At 48.5% G+C, this 21,326-nt stretch overlaps 1 protein-coding gene and 1 long non-coding RNA gene across 34 annotated transcripts in view; one reads left to right on the top strand and one right to left on the bottom strand.

Annotated features, from left to right (window-relative positions):
* Positions 1–21,326, top strand: part of PRRC2B (proline rich coiled-coil 2B) — a 131,891-nt gene that overhangs the window by 44,390 nt on the left and 66,175 nt on the right. For 22 of the 33 annotated variants that reach the window (XR_013405371.1, XR_013405366.1, XR_013405370.1 and 19 more), the window contains 2 exons: positions 16,143–16,312; positions 17,993–18,170. Coding sequence is in view for 26 of the 33 variants with exons in the window: in XM_077967413.1 (XP_077823539.1) it covers positions 16,198–16,312; positions 17,993–18,170 (293 nt within the window). In the remaining 7 variants the exon portion in view is untranslated. The remainder of the gene's footprint in view (positions 1–16,142; positions 16,313–17,992; positions 18,171–21,326) is intronic. The other 11 variants (XR_013405372.1, XM_077967420.1, XM_077967417.1 and 8 more) reach the window with 1 other exon arrangement.
* LOC144335035 (uncharacterized) lies at positions 5,134–20,925 on the bottom strand. Its single transcript, XR_013405415.1, has 2 exons — positions 20,806–20,925; positions 5,134–6,468 (listed from the first exon to the last, which is right to left on the bottom strand). It is a non-coding gene; the product is annotated as an uncharacterized LOC144335035 (long non-coding RNA).

Raw genomic sequence — 21,326 nt, 5'->3', positions numbered from 1 at the left:
TGATTGGATGGAACAGTCTTGAAACAAACTGCACGTCAATAGTCAATTTATGACACATGACAAAGAGAAAAGATGGCCTTTTCAGAAAACGTACTGGGAGAACTGAACTCTCTCCATAAGGGAAAAAAATGAAACTTTTATCACAAATCATATTCAGAAATCAGTGTTAGGTAGATCATAGATGTAAACATGAAAGATAATAAAGCTTCTAGAATAAAACATAGAATATCTTCATGGTTTTGGAAAAATCGGACACAGAAAGCAGTAATCAAAGTAGAAAAATTTGATACATTAAAGTTTGTATCTTTTGCTTTTTACATTGCTCCAAGAAAATGCAATCTATACTAATTTCTAATTTCCTGGAAATGGTAGATAATCCATCCTGTTTGTTCCTCCAGAAGCCTCTATCCTGCTCTTAGCTCTTACCAGGACTGTTGCCCCTCTGGCCCATGGTTGAGCTTCTTTTTTTTTTTTTTTTTTTTTTTTTTGGAGACAGAGTCTCTGCTGTGTCGCCCAGGCTAAAGTGTAGTGGCCTGATCTTGGCTCCCTGCAACCTCCGCCTCCCGGGTTCAAGTGATCTTCTGCCTCAGCCTCCCAAGTAGGTGGGACTACAGGCATCTGCAACCACACCCGGCTGATTTTTGTATTTTTAGTAGAGATGGGGTTTCACCATATTGGCCAGGCTGGTTTCAAACTATTGACCTCAGGTGATCCACCCGCCTTGTCCTCCCAAAGTGCTGGGATTATAAGCGTGAGCCACCGTGCCTGGCTACCATCTTGGGCTTCTGTTGGTTGTCATTCTGGGACTTGTTTTTGTGTCTCCACTTGTGGTCCTCCTGGGTCCTGTTTGTATTGGTTGGATAATTTGGACATAATGACAGCAACCATCTTTTTTTTTTTTTTTTTTTTTTTTTTGGGAGTCAGAGCCTCGCTCTGTTGCCCAGGCTGGAGTACAGTGGCACTGTCTTGGCTCACTGTAACCTCTGCCTCCTGGGTTCAAGTGATTCTTCTGTTTTCAGCGTCCTGAGTAGCTGGGACTACAGGTGTACACTACCACGCCCAGCTAATTTTGTATTTTTAGTAGAGACGGGGTGTCACCGTGTTGGTCAGGCTGGTCTTGAACTCCTGACCTCAGGTGATCCACCCACCTCAGCCTCCCAAAGTGCTGGGATTTTCACGCCCGGCCAACAGGAACTATCTTAATAAGAACTATTCATTGACTCAAGTAATTGCAAGTCTGGAAGTAGACAGGTTTGGGATTATTTGGGTGCACCCATTCTGAACCAGTCCTTAGAACCAGGGCTGGGCTTCTCTTAGGCCAGGTCCCCCTCCCCTGGGGCTGGGTCTGGGTCAGCCTCCCTCAGGCTCCATCTGGAAGGAGGAAGGGAGAATTAACTGCTGGGTAGGCAGACAGGAATGCTCCCAGTGACATTACCTGTCCCTGAGTTTGCTCTCTTGTTAAAATCCTGTTTTGAGTCCTTATGTAAGTCTGAGAAAGTCTTTTTCTGTCCCTACACTTGACTTGGTCAGCTGAGTATTGGATTCTAGATTGAAAGTCATTTCCCAGAGAAGATAGTGATGCTGCTGAGAAGTCTCCATCATGGTTGCTCCTGAGAACTCACTGCCATTCTGATTGTTCCTCCCTGGGAACTTTTTTGGAAGAGGGATGACTTTTAGAAGCTTTTAGGTTCTCCAACTGTATCCCTAACATTCTGAGATTTCACATTGTACTTTGTGTTCTTTTTATATCCATTGTTCCGAGCACTTGGTGGGCCTTTAAAGTCTTGACTACTTGACTACTTCAACTCTGGGAATTATTTTTGGCATTTTTTACTTGATAATTTCTTCCTCTCCTTCCCCCACCCCACCCCCATGTTTCTGGGACTCCTAGTTAAATCTGGACTCCTGGGTTAATCCTTTGATTTTGGGGGTAGGATGTGACTGGCATTTATCCCTTCGCTAATTTTCTGAGATTTGCTTGGCTTGCTCTCCCACCTCTTCTTTTTGTTTTGTTTTGTTTTTGTTTTTGTTTGAAGTGGTGTCTTGCTCTGTTGCCCAGGCTGGAGTGCAGTGGCGCGATCTCAGCTCACTATAACCTCTGCCTCCTAGGTTCAAGCGATTCTTCTGCTTCAGCCTCCTGAGTAGCTGGGGTTACAGACGTGTGCCACCACGCCTGGCTAATTTTTGTATTTTTAGTAGGGATGGGGTTTCACTGTATTGGCCAGGCTGGTCTCTAACCGCTGACCTTGTGATCCACCCACCTCGGCCTCCCAAAGTGTTGGGATTACAGGCGTGAGCCACCATGCCCGGCCCCTTCCACCTCTTCTAATTGGACTATTTTACTTTAGAATAGTTCAGGTGTACATAAAAGTTGGAGTTCCCACATGGCCTACTCCCAGTTTGCCCCCATTATAAACATCTTACTTTAGTACGGTGTATTTGTCACAACTAATGAACCAGTATTGATATATTATTATCAACTAAAGTTTACGCTTTATTCAGACGTTCTTAGATTGTACCCAGTGTCTTTTTTTTTGTTCCAGGACACCACATTAAATTTAATCATGTCCCCGTAGTTTCCACTAGATTGTGACAATTAAGTTTTTGATGAGCATGACAGTTTTGAGGTGTTTGGTAGATCACATATTTGGTAGAATGTTCCTCGATTGGGATTTGTCTGATGCTTTCTTCATAAGTTTGGTAGATCACATATTTGGTAGAATGTTCCTCGATTGGGATTTGTCTGATGCTTTCTTCATGATTATCCTGAGGTTGCGGGGTTTGGGCTATCACATGCTTAATTCTAACTAGGGTGATTCTTGTTTCCTACTTACCCTTTAAGGGGGAAAAAAAACACATGTTTATTTCATGGGTGTGGTGTCTTCTCTTGATTTTCAGAGGATATTAATTTTATAATACATATTTTTAATCTTTGATCTCTGGCACTCTTTCTTCTGTTATTTTGTCTACTTATCTGGTCATCTCTCAGATACCTGTGGTCTCGGGCACACAACTGATTGGAAATTGGGTGGGCTCTTCAGTGTGGGTGCCTGGATGGGAGGCTGCCCTTTTCATTTCTTGAGTCCCACGTTGTGGTGTATATAGGTTTTCTTTCTCTGGGGCTGGTGTTTCAAGAGAAGACTCCCTTGTCTTTGCCTGGGGAATGGAGGGTGGTGTGGTGTTTGTCTGCTGCCCTCCTGTGAGGAGCAGCAGAAGTGGGGGGCCTGAGGCTTCCGAGGTTTGCCACTCAGGTTCTCTCTCCGCTTTTTTTTTGGGTCTCCTTTCCCCACCCCTTCCCCCTCTGACCTGGTGTTCTCAAGTCGAGACTTCTCTTGTTTAATGTATCCAGTGGGGGAGGGAACGGGCTGTGGGTGTCTAGCTGTTGCACTTGCAGCCTTCAACCAGTCCCCCCACATCTGAGTTCCCACCTTCCGCTTTCATGCAAGGTGCCTGCCACCTCCTAGGACCTCCTGAGCCTTCTGTTATCCTGGGTGAAGGGAGGTTTTCCCCTCTGCAGTCCTCATGTTGTGGCATCTTTCAGTCTGTTAGATCTGTTCATACTTGTGCCCACTCTTTGCCAGAACTGTCCCTATTGTTTGGGTTTCCCATTTTCATTTTCGGGGGTTTTGGAAGGATGAGCTCTACAAGCCTTCAGTCTTTCTGCCATGTTTAACCAGAAGCCCCCTGTATTCTAAATAGTGTGTGTGTGAGTTGGATGGAATTGAATTAAGGGCCATCTGTGGGATGTGTGTGTGTGGAGATGTGTGCACAGCCCTTTATGTACATGGGTGTGGGAGTACTTTTGTCTGAGCACAACTCGGCTGTCTTTTCCCCATGATCGAGCATGGCTGTCTTTTTGTGTCAGAACCTCAAGAGCTGCCATTTGTGGTGGCTGCAGAGCATGGTGAGGCCTAGAGGTAAGGCTGGTTTTGATGTCTAGTCATTGGCACAACCTTCTTACACATGTGGAGGGTGAACTTCTCTCTCCTTCTCTCCAGAGGCCTTGAGAAGGGGAGCCCAAAGCCCTGGAGGCAGAGAGTTCAGCCAGCTGCAGGGGGTGATGGCGTAACCACCACTATCTCCTGAATTCCTCTGTGCCAAGGAGCATTGCATCAGGGTGCTGGTGGTGCACTTGGGGATCATCATCTCTTCCTTCTAAAGCAGCTCTCTGTCCCCACTTTGTCACTGAGAAAACAGTAAGTGCAGGAGGTGATATTTGGCCCCTGGCCCCCTCTTCCTTCTGGAAGCTTGTGTGTAGAGAAAGCTGCTGCTTGCAAAGGGGGTTCATCCTCTGTAGGGAATGTTTGCCCCAGAGTGTTTATCTAGAGGTTAGGTGGGAGTTTAGATTCAGCGTTGGTTATGATCTGGTGGGTGATAGAACCAGTCTTGGTTTTTTTACCCCCCTGTGTTTTTTTCCATGAGTCTTCGTGAGGACACAGGGTTTAGGAAGGTGGGGAGGAGTGCTTTTTCCTGGGCTGAAGGAAGTCACTTGCTGCCAGAGACAGACCAGCCTGATTTGTCCTCTTCTCTTGCGCCCAGATTCCAGCTTGCTCCAGGTGACGTCATTCCTACAGGGGAAAGGCTTTGGGTGTAAACAATGGCGCTGCCGGGCAAGCCAGGGACAGCTGCAGCTGGCTGGGATGTGGCCTTCCTCCTCCGTGTGCTTGTGCTCAGCTCAGCCTTCCTGCCATCCTGAGTTTTCTTTAAAATTATTTTCATAGTTTTAAAAAACAAATAGCAAATCTGTTTGGAATTAATACACAGTGTTTTATGACCCTTTCTGCTGAATTCTTTTGAAATAGGAAGTCAAAACCCAATAGTACACGGGCAGGAGGCAGATGATTAGTATTGCAGCGTGACAGCACCCGGAATTTAGGTGGCTCGTGCTGGTGAAGAGAGATCCAGGGATCTAATCTGGGAGCTCGTTTAGGGATGATACTTCTCTGTAATTTTTTAAAGCTTTACAGTTTTTCTGTATCAAGCATATATTCCTTTTGTTACTAAAAATTGTGATGGAGAAAGAAATGAGCAGAACTGGGATTATCTACTTCCGTAAGGCCATCTATTGTAACATCAGAGAGTGACTGCAGTGAATAGCTATGTTTATTACCCTAAAGTGGGAAGCCTTGAAACTGGGGCAGTTTAGTGTGGTTTAAATTAGTCACAGTGGAGTGTTTATCTCGAGAGGGTTTTCTGAGAATCTCCCTGCATCTCTGTCTTCCTGAGAATTAATTAAAGGGGTCCGCCAGCAGATCCTAAACACCTGGGAGTTTGTCCTCATGGTGTTTGAAGGTCTGCTGTCTGTACCAGCGCCCTTAAATTGTGACACACCAACATGGGGATGGGTCCCCGGTGGACAGGAGGAGGCAGAAGCACAGGTGCCTGGTCTACCCAGCACCACCCAGAGCAGCCCTGCTGGGGAACGGAGGCTTCCCTGGCTGCACAGGAGTCTGGAGAGATGAGCACTGTTGAAAGCTGGTAATGGGATGGACCACAGAGAGAACAACAGCAGAACCGTGGTGAGGTGACAGCTGACATTGGTCGAGTGCCTACCGAGGACAAGTGCTGGGTCAAGTGCAGGGTCTTTGTTCTCTCGTTTGTTCCTTACAGCAGACCTGAGAGGTGCAAGGTGAACATGGTATGTTCACCTTACTTAACCCACGAGGAAATAGACCTCAAGTCACAGTCAGTGTGGAGTGGAGGTGAGATGCAAACCCAGTGTTTCAGATTTGAGACTGCTGGGGGTGGGGTGGGGAGAAGGCTGGGTGGCAGCGTGGGGCCAACATGTTGGGCTGAGGGGGGTCTGGACTTGACCCTGGTGCGGTGGCGGGGAGTGATGTGGAAGGTGTGTGAGCAGGTGCTCCCTGTGGTCTGTGTTGCTGTGTGAGCCATGGCTCTGGTGGAGGGAGACCCAGCTGACCGTGTGGTTCCGGCAAGGGTTTCACAACTAAGTGCTGGAGAACCCCCCACTGGGGGTGGGGAGTGCTTCTGTGTCCCCACCACATGCCTCAATGCTTGTTTATTTTTTCTTTTCTCTTACTTTGAAATTGTTTTTTCCTACATGTGCTGTCTCCTTGGGGTGCGTGGTCTTCTAGGGCAGGCTTATGTCTCCCATAAGGAAAACTGGGTTACCAGGAACCCCACTTTCCCCACTCTGTTGTTTCCTCAGACCTTATTTTCAGGTTGTTTATTCTTCGAGAGTTTGTGCAGTATTCTGCAGGGACCTCACCCATTGGGGCTTCTGCAAGTAGAATGCGTGGATTGTGCTACAGCTGAGCCCAGCCTTCAGCTTTCCAGATGGGCCATTGCCTGGCTCTTAGGGAACAGAAATGTGGGCGCTTTAGGGCTCTTTGAAAGCCACCTCTGCTTTTCTTTTTCTCTCTGTCGCCTAGGCTGGAGGGCAGTGGTGTGATCTCGACTCACTGCAACCTCCACCTGCTGGGTTCAAGTGAGCCCTGTCTCAGCCTCCTGAGTAGCTGGGATTACAGGCATGCACTACCACGCCCAGCTGATGTTTTTATTTTCAGTGGAGACAGGGTTTCGCCATGTTGGCCAGGCTGGTCTTGAACTCCTGACCTCAGGTGATCCACCTCAGCCTCCCAAAGTGCTGGGATTACAGGTGTGAGCCACTGCACCTGGCCTACCCTTGCTTTTCTGACGGTGCCATATAGGGAGCCTCTGCAAGCTGGAGATGTGGTGGGGGTTGGGTCAGGCTGTCATTGAGTGAGGCAGCAGAAGTGTCCCCTCAAACCCAGCTAGGGTTCCCCCACCCTGGTATGCACACAAGTTGATCATCATCTTGCAATGTATTCATGTCCATACTTACTTTACCCTCTGAAGCAGAAAGCAGCAAACTGTAACCCCGATTGCAGCCCACCTCCTGTTTTTGTAAATACGGCTATGCCCCTTTGTTTATATATTGTCTGGGGTTACTTCCATGCTATGACAGCGTCAGGCAGAGTTGAGCAATTGCAGCAGAGAGCTCTGTGTGGCCAGCAAAGCTGAGTACATTTACTGTCTGGTCCTTTACAGACAAAGTTTACAGATCTCTGCTGCTGCAGGAGTGCAGGGTGGAGTCTCCTGTCTCCATGTCCTCAGCTCCAAATGACACAGGATCTGGCACACACACTGGTCGGTAAACATTTGAGTATTTGAAGTAGGTGAGGTCACGTTACTTAGGTTAAAGGTTTTTTTTGCCAGACATTGATTGACGTGTTGTAGAAGGATAGACTTCCTTAATCTTTTTTTTTTTTTTTTGGAGACGGAGTCTCGCTCTGTCGCCCAGGCTGGAGTGCAGTGGCTGGATCTCAGCTCACTGCAAGCTCTGCCTCCCGGGTTTACGCCATTCTCCTGCCTCAGCCTCCCGAGTAGCTGGGACTACAGGCGCCCGCCACCTCGCCCGGCTAGTTTTTTTTTGTATTTTTAGTAGAGACGGGGTTTCACCATGTTAGCCAGGATGGTCTCGATCTCCTGACCTCGTGATCCGCCCGTCTCGGCCTCCCAAAGTGCTGGGATTACAGGCTTGAGCCACCGCGCCCGGCCTGACTTCCTTAATCTTGTCCCTAGATTTTGTGGTGATGGTTCTTGACTGAGACTTAATAAGTCAACTGTCCAGTGACCATGTCCTTTTTCGGGCCCACACTGTTATTTCCTGAAGTGTTTATCCAGCCTGCTATCAATTTCCATTCCTGTGGAATCATGATTTTTGCTATGTTTTGTTTAGCAGTGGGATTTTTCCATTCCTTCTATAAAGAGACATTCCACCTTTCTCACTACCCCCAGCCTCACGGCCAGGGCACTTTGCAGCACTCACTGTGTCCCCCTGAGGTCAGCCTTGGGCCTTTGTCACTATTGTGAGTGGAGGAAAGAGCCATGAAATCTCTAGATGCCCACCTGTGAAAAGAGTAAAGCGACTGGACTTGCCTTGGGTGAGAATCTGGCTGTTGGTGACATGGCGTAAATAAGTTGCTTGTTTTTGAAGCTGTCCAACGCCATCATCTGTGCAGTTGGCCGGAAAGCAGCTGTTGAGCCTGGGCTGACTTACATCAGAACCCATCGCGCCGCCTTTCGTGTCTGCCCCGGTGCTCTCACCGGCAAAGCAGACTCCAGGTCACAGGGCATCCTGTCTGCAGCCTGGTGGTGTCCAGTGCAGCCTGGGCTCCAAGCCTGGCCCTGCACTTGGTTGCCTTGGGTGCATTTCCTTCCCTTCCCTTTTCTCTTTTCCCTTTCCTTTTCTTGGCGGGGTATCACTCTGTTGCCAGGCTGGAGTGCAGTGGCGTGATCTCGGCTCACTACAACTTCTGCCTCCCAGGTTCAAGCGATTCTCCTGCCTCAGCCTCCCAAGTAGCTGTGACTACAGGCATGCACCGCCACGCCCAGCTAATTTTTGTATTTTTAATAGAGACGGGGTTTCACCATGTTGGCCAGCATGGTCTTGATCTCTTGGCATTGTGATCCACCCACCTCAGCCTCCCAAAGTGCTGGGATTATAAGTGTGAGCCACCGCATCTGGCCGGGTGTGTTACTTTTCTATCCTGATTGACTGAACCTTAACGTCCTTCTCTGTCAGACAGGCAGTAGTATCTTCCAGAAAGTGCTGTTGTGAAGAGGAGTAGAGCACATGAGGGCTCAGCAGGGTGCCTGACCCTTGGCGTGCTGGCAGCCACTGATAACCCCTGAATGCAGAGCTGTAGTGGTTCCTGGTAAATGACAGGTCATGCCAGTGCCCTGGTCAGGCATCTGACACTGGCTGGCACTCAAGTGTGGAGTGAACTTAAGCCTGTTACCCAGAAATGGCTTTTGATAAATTACAGGGCAGAGATGTTCCCTCTGGTGGACAGATAGCAGGAACCTGTTGGACAGGCGGGCACTGTCTGGAGAGGCGGGGCTTGGATGTGAAGTTGCCGTTGTTGGCGAATCTTTCTGGTTGTTTTTGTTCCAGCAAAGCCTGGGCGCACTTCTTTAGATTATGTGCCAAAATATGCAACCTGGATTCTTTTTCAATGTTCTTTTCTCCATTCATTCGTTCCCAAATCTATCTTCATATGGGTTTTAAGCCCTTTTTAAATCTGCCTAATGGCAATATTTTCTTTTAGACTGGCAAATTTCAGAATGCTCTAGCTCCCCGTGGCAGTGCCTCTGAGTGGCTGCTGTGGGAAAGGAGGGCTTACAGCAAGGGGGCACACGGGCTGGATTTCTTTCCAGCAGGCGTCACTGGGTTGTGTCTGCTTCATATGTCATACTTAGGTTCCAAGTCAGATTCTGTTTGGGGAGAAAAAGAATTCTGTTGCCTATAGAAGGGAGAGAAGGTGAGGTAAAGCCGTGGCCATAAGCCAGGTTCAACTTATGCTCACCTGCAAGGACCTGGTGCGTCTCTGCCGGGTCTAGTCCCACAGACCTAGGGGTGAGTCAGAACTGGATGGAAATGCCTCAGATCCGCTGGAGAGCTTTTCTCTTGTCTCAGCCGGCTTCCTGCTTCACACTTGGAGGCTCACTAGTGCTTTCTCCCTGCCTTCTGATGGGCTAGCTTAGCTTGGGGTATGCACGTGTGTTGATGGATGGAAACTCGGCAGGCATTTGAAGCCCTGCGAACAGCGCCCTGGCCTGATGTTTGTGAAAAGCGCTGGCAAGCAGTGGAGCCAGATGGTTGTGGGCGGGGCCAGGCCTCACACTCGGCCTGGTCAGTGGAGATTCCCTACAACGGGAGGAAATCTGAACGATTCTGGTTTATTTTGGAGTTGTGTCCAGTGAAAGGTCTCTCGACTGCTCTGAAGCAGGTGTGCATACACTTTGTAAAGGGCCAGGCAGTAACTGTTTTAGGCTTTGTGGGCCACAGATGGCCTCTTGATTATTTCTCTTCAGGCTGACTAGTTTGCCAGCCCCTCCTCTGAGGGAATGCTGAGGCTGGAAGATTGTCCACCCTTGCAGTCTTCACTGTGGAGAGTGTGATTGTCCTCACAGGGGCTGCTTTCATTCACTGCAGCAGTGATTCGCCTGGTTGCTTGTTGGTATCCTAAGTTTGTATAGGAAATAGGATCCAATCCCAGGCTTACAAGAGGTGGCTGATTCCACAGTAAGCCGTTTCTTTCTTTCTGGTGTTTGTTTGTTTGTTTGTTTAAGACAGATTTTTCCCTCTGTCGCCCGGACTGTAGTGCAGTGGCCCAGTCTCTGTTCACTGCAATCTCCACCTCCCAGGCTCAAGCAGTTGTCCTGCCTCAGCCTCCCCAGTAGCTGGGATTACAGGCATGCATCACCACGCCCAGCTAATTTTTTTGTGTGTGTTTTTAGTAGAGACGAAGTTTTACCATGTTGCTCAGGCTAGTCTTGAACTCTTGGACTCAAGTGATCCACCCGCCTCAGGTCCCCAAAGTGCTGGGATTACAAGTGTGAACCACCGCGCTTGGCCAGTAAACCCATTTTTTATTTCTCTGGCTGTCAGTTGTCAACACTGATGGACTTGATTTTAGGGTCGGTGCTTGTCTAGGCCACTCCAGTAGATGAGGAAACTGAGGTCTAGAGAGGCCAATAGTGTGCCCAATAAGGGCAAAACTTGATTAAAAGGTTGGGGGCACTGGCTGGGTGCGGTGGCTCATGCCTGTAATCCCAGCACTTTGGGAGGCCAAAGTGGGCGAATCACTTGAGGTTAGGAGTTTGAGACCAGCCTGGCCAACATGGTGAAACCCCGTCTCTACTAAAAATACAAAAATTAGCTGGGCGTGGTGGCGCACACCTGTAATCCCAGCTACTTGGGAGACTGAGGCTGGAGAATCACTTGAACCTGGAGCAGAGGTTATAGTGAGCCAAGATTGTGCCACTGCTCTCCAGCCTGGGTGACAGAGTGAGCTTCTATCTTACAAAAAAAAAAAAAAATGGAGGGCACTAAAGAAAAAATTTGTACAAGCAGATTAAGTGCAGATGTTAGTCCAATATGTTTCTTGTACTGGCTTCACCAAGGCTCTGTGATTGGAAGGGGTGGAAAACATTTCACCTGGAACATAGAAGGTGCCCAGTTAGTATTTGTTAGGTGGTTGAATTTACTGGGAGGACATACTTCAAGCAACAGTTGTAGACAGACTAACGTCTCTTAAACACAATTCTAAATTTCCCGGAGAGTGTCTCATATTTGAGTAAGGTTTTTTTTTTTTGAGATGGATTCTCACTCTGCTGCCCAGGCTGCAGTGCAGTGGCACAATCTTGGCTCACTGCAACCTCTGCCTCCTGGGTTCAAGTGATTCTCCTGCCTCTGCCTCCCGAGTAACTGAGATTACAGGTGTGCACCACCATGCCTGACTGCTTTTTTTTCTGAGACAGAGTTTCACTCTTGTTGCCCAGGCTGGAGTGCAATGGCGCGATCTTGGCTCACTGCAACCTCCGCCTCACACGTTCAAGTGATTCTCCTGCCTCAGCCTCCTGAGTAACTGGGATTATAGGTGTGTGCCACCGAGCCGGCTACTTTTTGTATTTTTATTAAGAGACGGAGTTTCCCCATGTTGGCCAGGCTGGTCTCGAACCTCTGACCTGATGAGTGATCCATCTACCTCGGCCTCCCAAAGTGCTGGGATTACGGGTGTGAGCCACCGCGCCGGCCCCTTTTGTATTTTTAGTATAGGCGGAGTTTCACCATGTTGGCCAGGCTGGTCTTGAACTCCTGACCTCAGGTGATCCTCTCACCTTAGCCTCCCGAAGTGCTGGGATTACAGCTGTGAGCCACCATGCCTGGCCCGAGCAAGGTTTTTTTCCTTTTGTTTGCACTAGGGTATGGGAAAGTATGAATCAAACCTTCTTTGAGAAGTGTGGTGTGTGCCAGGTAGTTGCACTGAGAGCTGTGTGTGTTCATTCTACCCTCTGCCCTCAGGCCCGGTCAGCACAGAGTCAGAGAAAGATTTGTTATCAGCGAACTGGTAGAGGCCAGGGCAAACAGATTTTAAGAGGACTTTTTAAGCAAAATGTATCGAAACAAATGTATTTCTGGTCAGTTTTCAGAATTAAATGACATTTTAGTTGGGCATGGTGGTGCATGCTTGTAATCCCAGCTACTTGGGAAGCTGAGGCAGGTGAATCGCTTGAACCTCGGAGGCGGAGGTTGCAGTGAGCCAAGATCACGCCATGGCACTCCAGCCTGGGTGACAGAGTGAGACTCCATCTCAACAAAAAGAAAAAAAAATCACATTTGATTTAAGAAATCATTCGATATTGCCAGGCACAATGGCTCATGCCTTTAATCCCAGCACTTTGGGAAGCTGAGGCAGGTAGATCACTTGAGGCCAGGAATTTGAGACCAGCCTGGGCAACATGACGAAATCTTGTCTCTACTGAAAATACAAAAAATTAGTCGGGTGTGGTGGTGCACACCTGTAATCCCAGCTACTCAGGAGCCTGACGCAGGAGAATTGCTTGAACCTGGGAGGTGGAGGTGCAGTGAGCTAAGATGGCGCCACTGCACTCCAGCCTGAGCGACAGGGAGAAACTGTGTCTCAAAAAATAAAAGCATTCAATGTGAAATCTAGACATGCTTTTTTTTTTTTTTTTGAGACAGAATCTCACTCTGTCCTCAAGGGGCTCGCAGTCTAGCCCAGGGAAGGATTCTCTTACTAATTATGACTTTTGGGGTGGGATAGCAACTCACTAGACCCAGCCTCAGGGAGGGAGATTTCAAATGGCTCATGGACCCCAGGGCAAGGAAGCAGCCAGTTTGTGGGCACTGCGATCAGAATTGGGCACGTGGGACCGTCTCCCGTCCTGAGCATTGCTGCCCTTTGCTCTGGGGCAGGAGGCGAGCTCTGGGGAGGGCTGCTGGGGTCAAACAGCTGCTGGCAGGTAACTTGAGGGCAGTGAGTGCTTGGAAGCTCTTTTGCTGGTATGTTTCTTCATTGTGCCAGACTCTCCTACACACTCTAGTACATTCGGCATCCTTGGGCTTGGCCACTGAATGTGGGCGGCCCTCCTGTCATTGTGACATCAAAAATGCTCCTGCACATTTTCAAACACCCTGGTATTCCTTGGCCCATGGCCGCAGCTGAATAAACTGGGATTTGGGTGAGAGAAGGGAGTTAAGTAACCAACCAGGATGGCTGAAGCCATGTGGTGCAGAGAGGAGAATTTCCTTGAAGAAGGGTGCAGTGTGAGCCTCTGGTTGTGTCCCCTGCTCATACAGATTGGACTTATGACCACTCATCCCTTGGCATCCATCTTCTTGCATTCTTCATGAGCATTTTCTGATAGGAATTGCATGCGGATCTGTCTCTCAGTGACCGGCGGATCTTAGGCATCAGTCAGTACCTGTTCAATGAATGAAAGGATGGTTTGCACACTTGCATATTTGACATGGCACCGGCTCAGTCAGTGTCTTTTGTCTCACTTGTTTTGGCCTCTGTTTGTAATCGATTTTCACTCCTTGTGTTTTATTTGGATCATAATAGAGTTTTTTTTGTTTGTTTGTTTGTTTTTTTTTTTTTTTTGATGGAGTCTCGCTCTGTTGCTCGGGCTGGAGTGCAGTGGCACGATCTCGGCTCACTGCAAGCTCTGCCTGCTGGGTTCACGCCATTCTCCTGCCTCAGCCTCCCGAGTAGCTAGGACTACAGGCACCTGCCACCATGCCTGGCTGATTTTTTGTAATTTTAGTAGAGACGGGGTTTCACCGTGTTAGCCAGGGTGGTCTCGATCTCCCGACCTAGTGATCTGCCTGCCTCGGCCTCCCAAAGTGCTGGGATTATAGGCGTGAGCCACCACACCCGGCCCATAATATAGAGTTTTATCTTTAAAATCATCCTTTGGGGTACAGATTGCCACCCCACCACATCGCATGTGTTCCTCCTGGCCTGCATGGTGTCAGAACAAGATGGTGAAATGGCAAACCTTGCTTCCGCAGCTACTACCAAGTGCCTTTTACCAGACAGTAGTAAAATGACGAATTGTAGGTCATTGAGGGCATGTTAAACATATGCCTTAATTATTGCTTTAGCTTTGTTTTCCAGTGAGAAGTGATGGTCACTTACACAAGTTTTCTTTTCTTTTCTTTTTTTGAGACGGAGTCTTGCCCTGTTGCCCAAGCTGGAGTACAATGACACAATCTCGGCTCCCTGCAACCTCTGTCTCCTGGTTTCAAGTGATTCTCCTGCCTCAGCCTCCTGAGTAGCTGGGATTACAGGCGTGTACCACCATGCCCAGCTAATTTTTGTATTTTTAGTAGAAACGGGGTTTCACCATGTTGGTCAGTCTGGTCTTGAACTCCTGACCTCATGATCTACCCGCCTTGGCCTCCCAGAGTGTTGGGATTACAGGCGTGAGCCACCGTGCCCGGCCTACAAGTTTTGTTTTTTAAGAGATGGGTTCTTGCTCTGTTGCTCTGGCTGGAGTGCAGTGGCCTGATCATAGCTCACTGCAGCCTCAAGCTCCTGGGCTCAAGTGATCCTCCTGCCTTAGCCTCCTAAGTAGCTGGGACTACAGGTGCATGCCAGCATGTCCTGCTAATTATTTTTATTTATTTGAGATGTAGTCTCCCTCCATCACCCAGGCTGGAGTGCAGTGGGGGCAGTCTCAGCTCGCTGCAACTTCTGTCTCCTGGCTTCAAGCGATTCTCATGTCTCAGCCTCCTGAGTAGCTGGGATTATAAGCATGCACCAGCATGCCCGGCTAATTTTTGTAATTTTAGTGAAGATGGGGTTTCACCATGTTGGCCAGGCTAGACTCAAACTCCAAACCTCAGGTAATCTGCCCACCTCAGCCTCCCAAAGTGTTGGGATTATAGGTGTGAGCCACCACGCCTGGCCTATTTTAATTTCTTTAGACAGTGTCTTGCTGTGTTGACCAAGCTGGTCTCAAACTCCTGGCCTCAAGCAGTCTTCCCACCTCAGCCTTCCTGAGTAGCTGGGGTTACAGCCATGAGCCACTGAGCCCATCAAGTGTTTTTGGTTTTTGGTAAGGAAGCTTAGAACCTATTGCCATGGTTGGGTATGGAATAAAAAGCAGTGAAGCTCTTAGTCCTCAGTGCCTGCTGGCACACAGGCCCTTGGTGGGCACTTAGTATTTGTTTTTGTTGTGTTTTTTTTTAAGATGGGGTCTCGCTTTGTCACCCAGGCTGGAGTGCAGTGGTGCAGTCTTGACTCACTGCAGCCCAGGTTCAAGCAATTCTCCTGCTTCATCCTCCTGAGTAGCTGGGATTACAGATATGTGCCACCACGCCTGGCTAATTTTTGTGTTTTCAGTAGAAACGGAGTTTCGCCATGCTGGCCAGGCAGGTCTCGAACTCCCGACCTTAAGTGATCTGCCCGCCTCAGCCTCCCGAAGTGCTGGGATTACAGGCATGAGCCACCACGCCCAGCCAGACACTTAGTATTGTGAGTGAGTGAGTGAGTGAGTGAGTGAGTGAACTGATGAGGAGAGCACTAGTAGACTCATGGACACCTGTAGAACATTAGAAAGTAGCAGAGGAAGGTCTTTTCAGGGTTGTCCCTTGAAAGGGGCAAGTACAGATGGCATAGCCCCCATGTGGTCTCTCCCTTGCCAGCCCTGGGGAGTTCTTGCTCTCTGTTTTCCATGCATGTACCTTAGCGAGCCCTTTCGTTGCCTAAGCAGATGTTTTCTCTCTGGGTACTAGTTGTTTATTTCGAAAAGTGCATATACCTGATTATTTCTGAAGGCTAATACTCTGGTTGCCCTCCTTTGATTTGGTTTTGCTTGTCCTTGGGACTAACAACCATGGCATAAGTGGGTTGTGTACCTCCCCTATTCTGCTAGTCTTATTTTCAGTGTTATACATGGACGTGCTACAAGTACTGAGCATTTATTTTTCCATCTTGAGCTGTCCTTGACTTGGAGAGGGCTCTGTTGAAGTTTACATGTCAGTGTGGTTGGTGTGCAGTAGGCTCCAGCCAACTCAGACAGAGTGAGAGGAATTAACAGCAGGTAGGGATTGGGGGGTACTCCACAGATCGCCTCGGGGTGTCTACAAAATGCCCTGTAAATGTGAATGAACAGCATATGAGTGGTGAGAGCAGTTTTCTAAGGACAGTCCAAAGCTGTCTTCAGATCTTTAAGGAGATCCATGATTCCTAAAGGATTCACTTTGCTGGATCAGAGGTTCTGCTGGAGTGACACTCTTTTTTTTTTTCCTCTCTCTCTTTTTTTCCTTCTCTATTTCAAAGGCAGATCGGGAGCGGTGCCGAGAAAAATTTCCTTACTAGATGACATTTCATCGCAATGTCCGATCGTTTGGGGCAAATTACCAAGGGCAAGGATGGGAAAAGCAAGTACTCGACTCTCAGCCTGTTTGATAAGTATAAAGGAAAATCAGTAGACGCGATTAGATCCTCAGGTAAGGCCCGAGGTTGAAGGCCAGTTCCTCACACTTTCTCCTAGTGACAAATCCCAGAAACCCAGAGTCCCTCACCTGGGTAGACAGATGTGGTCCGTGCACACCAGGCTTGTGGGCATGCATGTAGAATCACTCTCTACTTCGTGCTTGAGGTGTGATTTCAGAGCCTTGAGCATCCTGACTTCCTGTAGTGGAATTTTCTCCATTTATTACCTTATTGAAGCTGGGGAGATTTTTTTTGTTGTTGTTGTTTTTGAGACAGAGTCTCACTCTGTCACCCAGGCTGGAGTGCAGTGGCATGATCTCAACTCATTGCAACCTCCACCTCCCGGACTCAAGCAAGTCTCTTGCCTCAGCCTCTCGAGTAGCTGGGATTACAGGCGTGAGCCACCACGCCCAGCTAATTTTTGTATTTTTAGTAGAGACAGGGTTTCCCCATGTTAGCGAGGCTGGTCTCGAACTTGTGACCTCAGGCGATCCACCCGCCTCGGCCTCCCAAAGTGTGGGGATTACAGGTGTGAGCCACTGCGCCTGGCCAAAGCTGTGGATATTTTTATCCTGATGGGTAGAATGGGACTTAATAGGCACTAGTGTTACCCTTTTGTTTTTTTTTTTGAGACAGAGTTTCACTCTTGTTGCCCAGGCTGGAGTGCAGTGGTATGATCTCAGCTCAGTACAACCTCCACCTCCTGGGTTCAAGTGATTCTCCTGCCTCAGCCTCCCAAGTAGCTGGGATTACAGGCATGAGCCACCACGTCCAGCTTATTTTGTATTTTTAATAGAGGTGGGGTTTCTCCATGTTGGTCAGGCTGGTCTCGAACTCCCTGCCTCAGGTGATCCGCCCACCTCGGCCTCCCAAAGTGCTGGGATTACAGGCATGAGCCACTGCGCCCAGCCAGCGTTATCCTTAAAGAATTTAAAAAATTTTGTTTTTAAATTTATTTATTTATTTATTTATTTATTTATTTATTTATTTTGAAACCGGGTAGCTGGGATTACAGGCATGTGCCACCACGCCTAGCTAATTTTTGTATTTTTAGTAGAGAGAGTTTTGTCACATTGCCCAGGCTGGTCTCGAACTCCTGGGCTCAAGCGATCTACCCACCTCAGCCTCCCAAAGTGCTGGGATTATACGCGTGAGCCGCCACGCCTGGTGTGTTAATCAGCCTTTTTAGCTTTCATGGTTCCTGATAATTCTGGAACTTGTTGGAAAGGTTCATGTTGATCCTGTTCACACCCCGTGAAGAATTCATGAATGTCGAAGGGTTCCTGTTCAGTCTTGGTTTGGGTCTAGTAGAGGCTGTCCCTTTAGTCCTGTAATGAGACCAGAGCTGTCTCAACTTGCAGAGAAGTGGTTCCTCTGTGAGCTGGAGGTTCCTGGGCCTGGCTTCTCACCCATGTTGTAAAGTCCCCAAGCCTTGTCCTGCCCACTAGTGAAATGGAAGCCTTTGTACAGGTTTCAGCAGCTCCTTTGTCCCTGTAGTCTTCAGTGCACAGCTTGTAAAGTGACTAAAGTGACACCAAACACTTGTTTGTTCCACTGCTGGTCTGCCCTTTGTTTTTTGTTTGGTTAGCTTTGTCATGATCACTTAGAGTTTGAAAGAACAGCTAAATGCATCCGGCCTCTTTCCTTCTGTGACCTTTTTGCGCGGTGTCTGTTCCGTGCCCCTCTCCCTGCAGTTATTCCTAGACATGGCTTACAGAGTCTTGGGAAAGTTGCCGCAGCCCGGCGCATGCCACCGCCTGCAAACCTGCCGAGCTTGAAGTCTGAAAACAAAGGAAACGACCCCAACATCGTGATAGTACCCAAGGACGGGACGGGATGGGCAAACAAGCAGGATCAGCAAGACCCAAAGAGGTAAACGGAGGAGGTGGGTGGTGAGTGGGAGCTGGCACTCCAGGGGTGGTCCAGTATCCTTCCCTTTGGCAGACTAATCCCAGCCCTTTGACCACTGCAGCACTAGTCTTTGCCGTGGCAGAGCTGGAAAACTGGGAGATGCAAATGAAGCCGCTTCCTCTCGGGCCCTGGTGCTTCGTGTGTTTCTTGTTCCCTGCCTTCATTTTTTCTGGGTTTTAGAGCCGATGGAGCAGCACATCTGTGGACAACCTTGTCCCCAGTGACCAGTTTCCCCCTGTGCCTTATTAGGAAAGGCCTCATCACCCCAGAGGAGCTTATGTAATGACTCAGAGCCAATTCCTGTAAGAAACACTGGACAGAGCTGGGGCTTGAGGACTTCATTCCTGGTGGTGGGTGTCCCTGTGAGCTGAACTCGGCAGAGAATCATGCAGCCTCCCTAATCGTGGGCCCAGCAGCTTCCCAGACAGAGGAGACTTCCGCCGTTGCTCTAAACAGACCCAGTCATCAGAGCCAGCACAGGACTTCCAGAAGCCCTAGGGGGCCGAGGGCGGCATGGTGCTGTCATCAGAGAAACAGCCCCTGTGTGGTGGGCTGAAACAACACAGGGCCTGGCTGCCTGGGGCCCACTTGGATGGCTGTACCTTTGTCTCCTACTGCAAGTCCTCTCTGAGTGTTCAGCCAGTGCTAAGACAATTCAGGGAAGGGGATGTGTTGAGGGAGGGACAGGGCCTTGTTGAGGCTGGCAGGCAGAAACCTGCTGCTGGGGTTTACCTGTTAAGGAATGTGAACAAATCTGTCTGGCGGCAGCGCCCTCCTGGCCTGCATCTCTGGTGGCCTCCGTGCTGACGTGGGAAACTAGACGGCAAAAGGGACCCAGATCTCAGGCTGCCAACCCCCGCATCCTTTTCTTTCAAGTCTATGCTGGAAATGACCATGGCAGCTTTTATAAAATTGTTGCCTGTAGTTACTTCAGACAAGATGTAGAGAGTGAGCTAGTTATTCAGCTAGATGATTATAAAGTAGTAATCACAATAGGGCCTTAGAAGTTATTTTTAAAATGTTTCTGACAGTTTGCTTAGGGATCATATTGATAGGCGGTATAGCATGACTTTTGAAATCTACCAGCCCTACGTGGTTTCCAGCTAGACCACTTATTAGCTTGATGGAACCTGGCGAATTGTTTGACTTCTGAGCCTCAGTGTCCCCCCTTGAAGTAGGAATGATACCTGGCTCTGCTGATGGTTACAAGGTATCCATGAGGCATTGATGGGCTAGCACAGATCAAGTGCTTAGCCCAAACCTGGCACAGAGGAGGGGCAGATATTGACTGCTGTCATCATTCCATTCAAATGGTACTCATTCCATTCACACCATGAGCTCTGGAACAAAATGAATATTGCACATTTTAATGGAAGGACTGAAATGCCTCTGCACCACCAAAAGTTCTAGAGAGGACAAAGCATTACTCCCTCCTGTTATCCAGCCTTTACTCTGCCTTGGCGGCTCCAGTGAGGGCTAGTTGTGCTGGAGCACGTCCGCCAGGGAAGAGGTGAGGACGGAGTGTTGGTGAAGGCACAGATCCTGGTGTGGTTCTCTGCTGCCCCGGGCCACATCCTCCCACCAAGGTATCAGGTGGCAAGTGGGCCCACAGCGTGGGGACTCAGTCCTTAGTTTTGGAGAACACAGAGGTGCGACTTCCTGGAAGCTTCTCTTTTAGGTAGAAGGAGATGTAAGAACCCATTCAGTACCTTCTGTTTGTAATAATCACGAATGGTGAGTTGCCTGGGTCAGGTGAATCTTGGAAGATGGTGTCTGTAAAGAGTTTGGCTTCCATTTACAGATGAGCCACTTGTATTGGAGGAGTTCCTACCAGGGGGGTGGCTGCCCTCCTTGAATCTTGTTGAGTGGAAAGTTGCCTACAGTGACTGGAGGGCTGAGTTAGAGCAGAAACCTTCATTCGGCCATTTTTTGTTGATTTCATCACTTCACCTGTGGAGTGTAAATTCACTGACACAGCCTTTTTTGGAGGGCAGCCTGGCAATCGTTTAAACTTCAAAACATCTTTTGATCCAGCATTTCCATTTCTAAGGTCGTATGCCATGGAATTACTTATAGGAAAAGGGTGCAAAGATATATATTTTAAAAATTCTTGACTGGGTGCGGTGGCTCACACCTGTAATCCCAGCACTTTGGGAGGCCGAGGAGGGCGGATCACCTGAGGCCAGGAATTCGAGACCAGCCTGACCAACATGGCGAAACCCCATCTCTACTAAAAATACAAAAATTAGCCGGGTGTGGTGGTGCATGCCTGTAATCCCAGCTACTTGGGAGGATGAGGCAGGAGAATCGCTTGAACCGGGAGGCAGAGGTTGCTGTGAGCGGAGATCGTGCCATTGCACTTTAGCCTGAGTGACAGAGCAAGACTCCATCTCGAAAAAAAGAAAAAAAAATTTTTTATTGTAGGCCAGGTGCGGTGGCTTACACCTGTAATCCCAGCACTTTGGGAGGCCGAACTGTGCAGATCACATGAGGTCAGGAGTTCGAGACTGGCCTGGCCAACATGGCGAAACCCCGTCTCTACTAAAAATACAAAAATTAGCCAGGCATGGTGGTGCATAACTGTAATCCCAGCTACTTGGGAGGCTGACGCAGGAGAATTGCTTGAACCTGGGAGACGGAGGTTGCAGTGTGCTGAGATCATGCCACTGTACTCCAGCCTGGGCTACAGAATGAGACTCTGTCTAAAAAAAAAAAATTCTTATTGCAGTTATATCTGTAAGAGGGGAAAAAACCCATATGAACGATTGGTTAAATTATGACCTGTCTAGTTGTGTTATGTGGTCATTAAAAGCAAAAGGAAGATCCATTTCTATGGTGATGAAAAGATGTTCAGATGCATGAAGTAGAAAAAGTCATAGAGCTTTATGTATGGGGTCACTCCACTTCTGTTGGAAAAATACTATATTCCTGCAGTGTAAAACTCTGCTGGTTAAAAACAAAACTCTATTGACAGGTATAGAGAAATCTACTTGGAGTTTCTCTCTGGATGATGAGGTCATGATGTTCTGTGTTACCTACTTTTATTTATAAGTTTATTTTTACTCTGAGCATGTATTTGTAAACGCAGAGAGGGTTAAAAAGTCAACCCTCTGAGTA

This window comes from Macaca mulatta, chromosome 15, assembly GCF_049350105.2.
Source record: "Macaca mulatta isolate MMU2019108-1 chromosome 15, T2T-MMU8v2.0, whole genome shotgun sequence".
Classification (NCBI taxonomy): domain Eukaryota; kingdom Metazoa; phylum Chordata; class Mammalia; order Primates; family Cercopithecidae; genus Macaca; species Macaca mulatta.
Note: the sequence above shows the minus strand (reverse complement) of the source record. Positions and strands in the feature narration are given on the sequence as shown.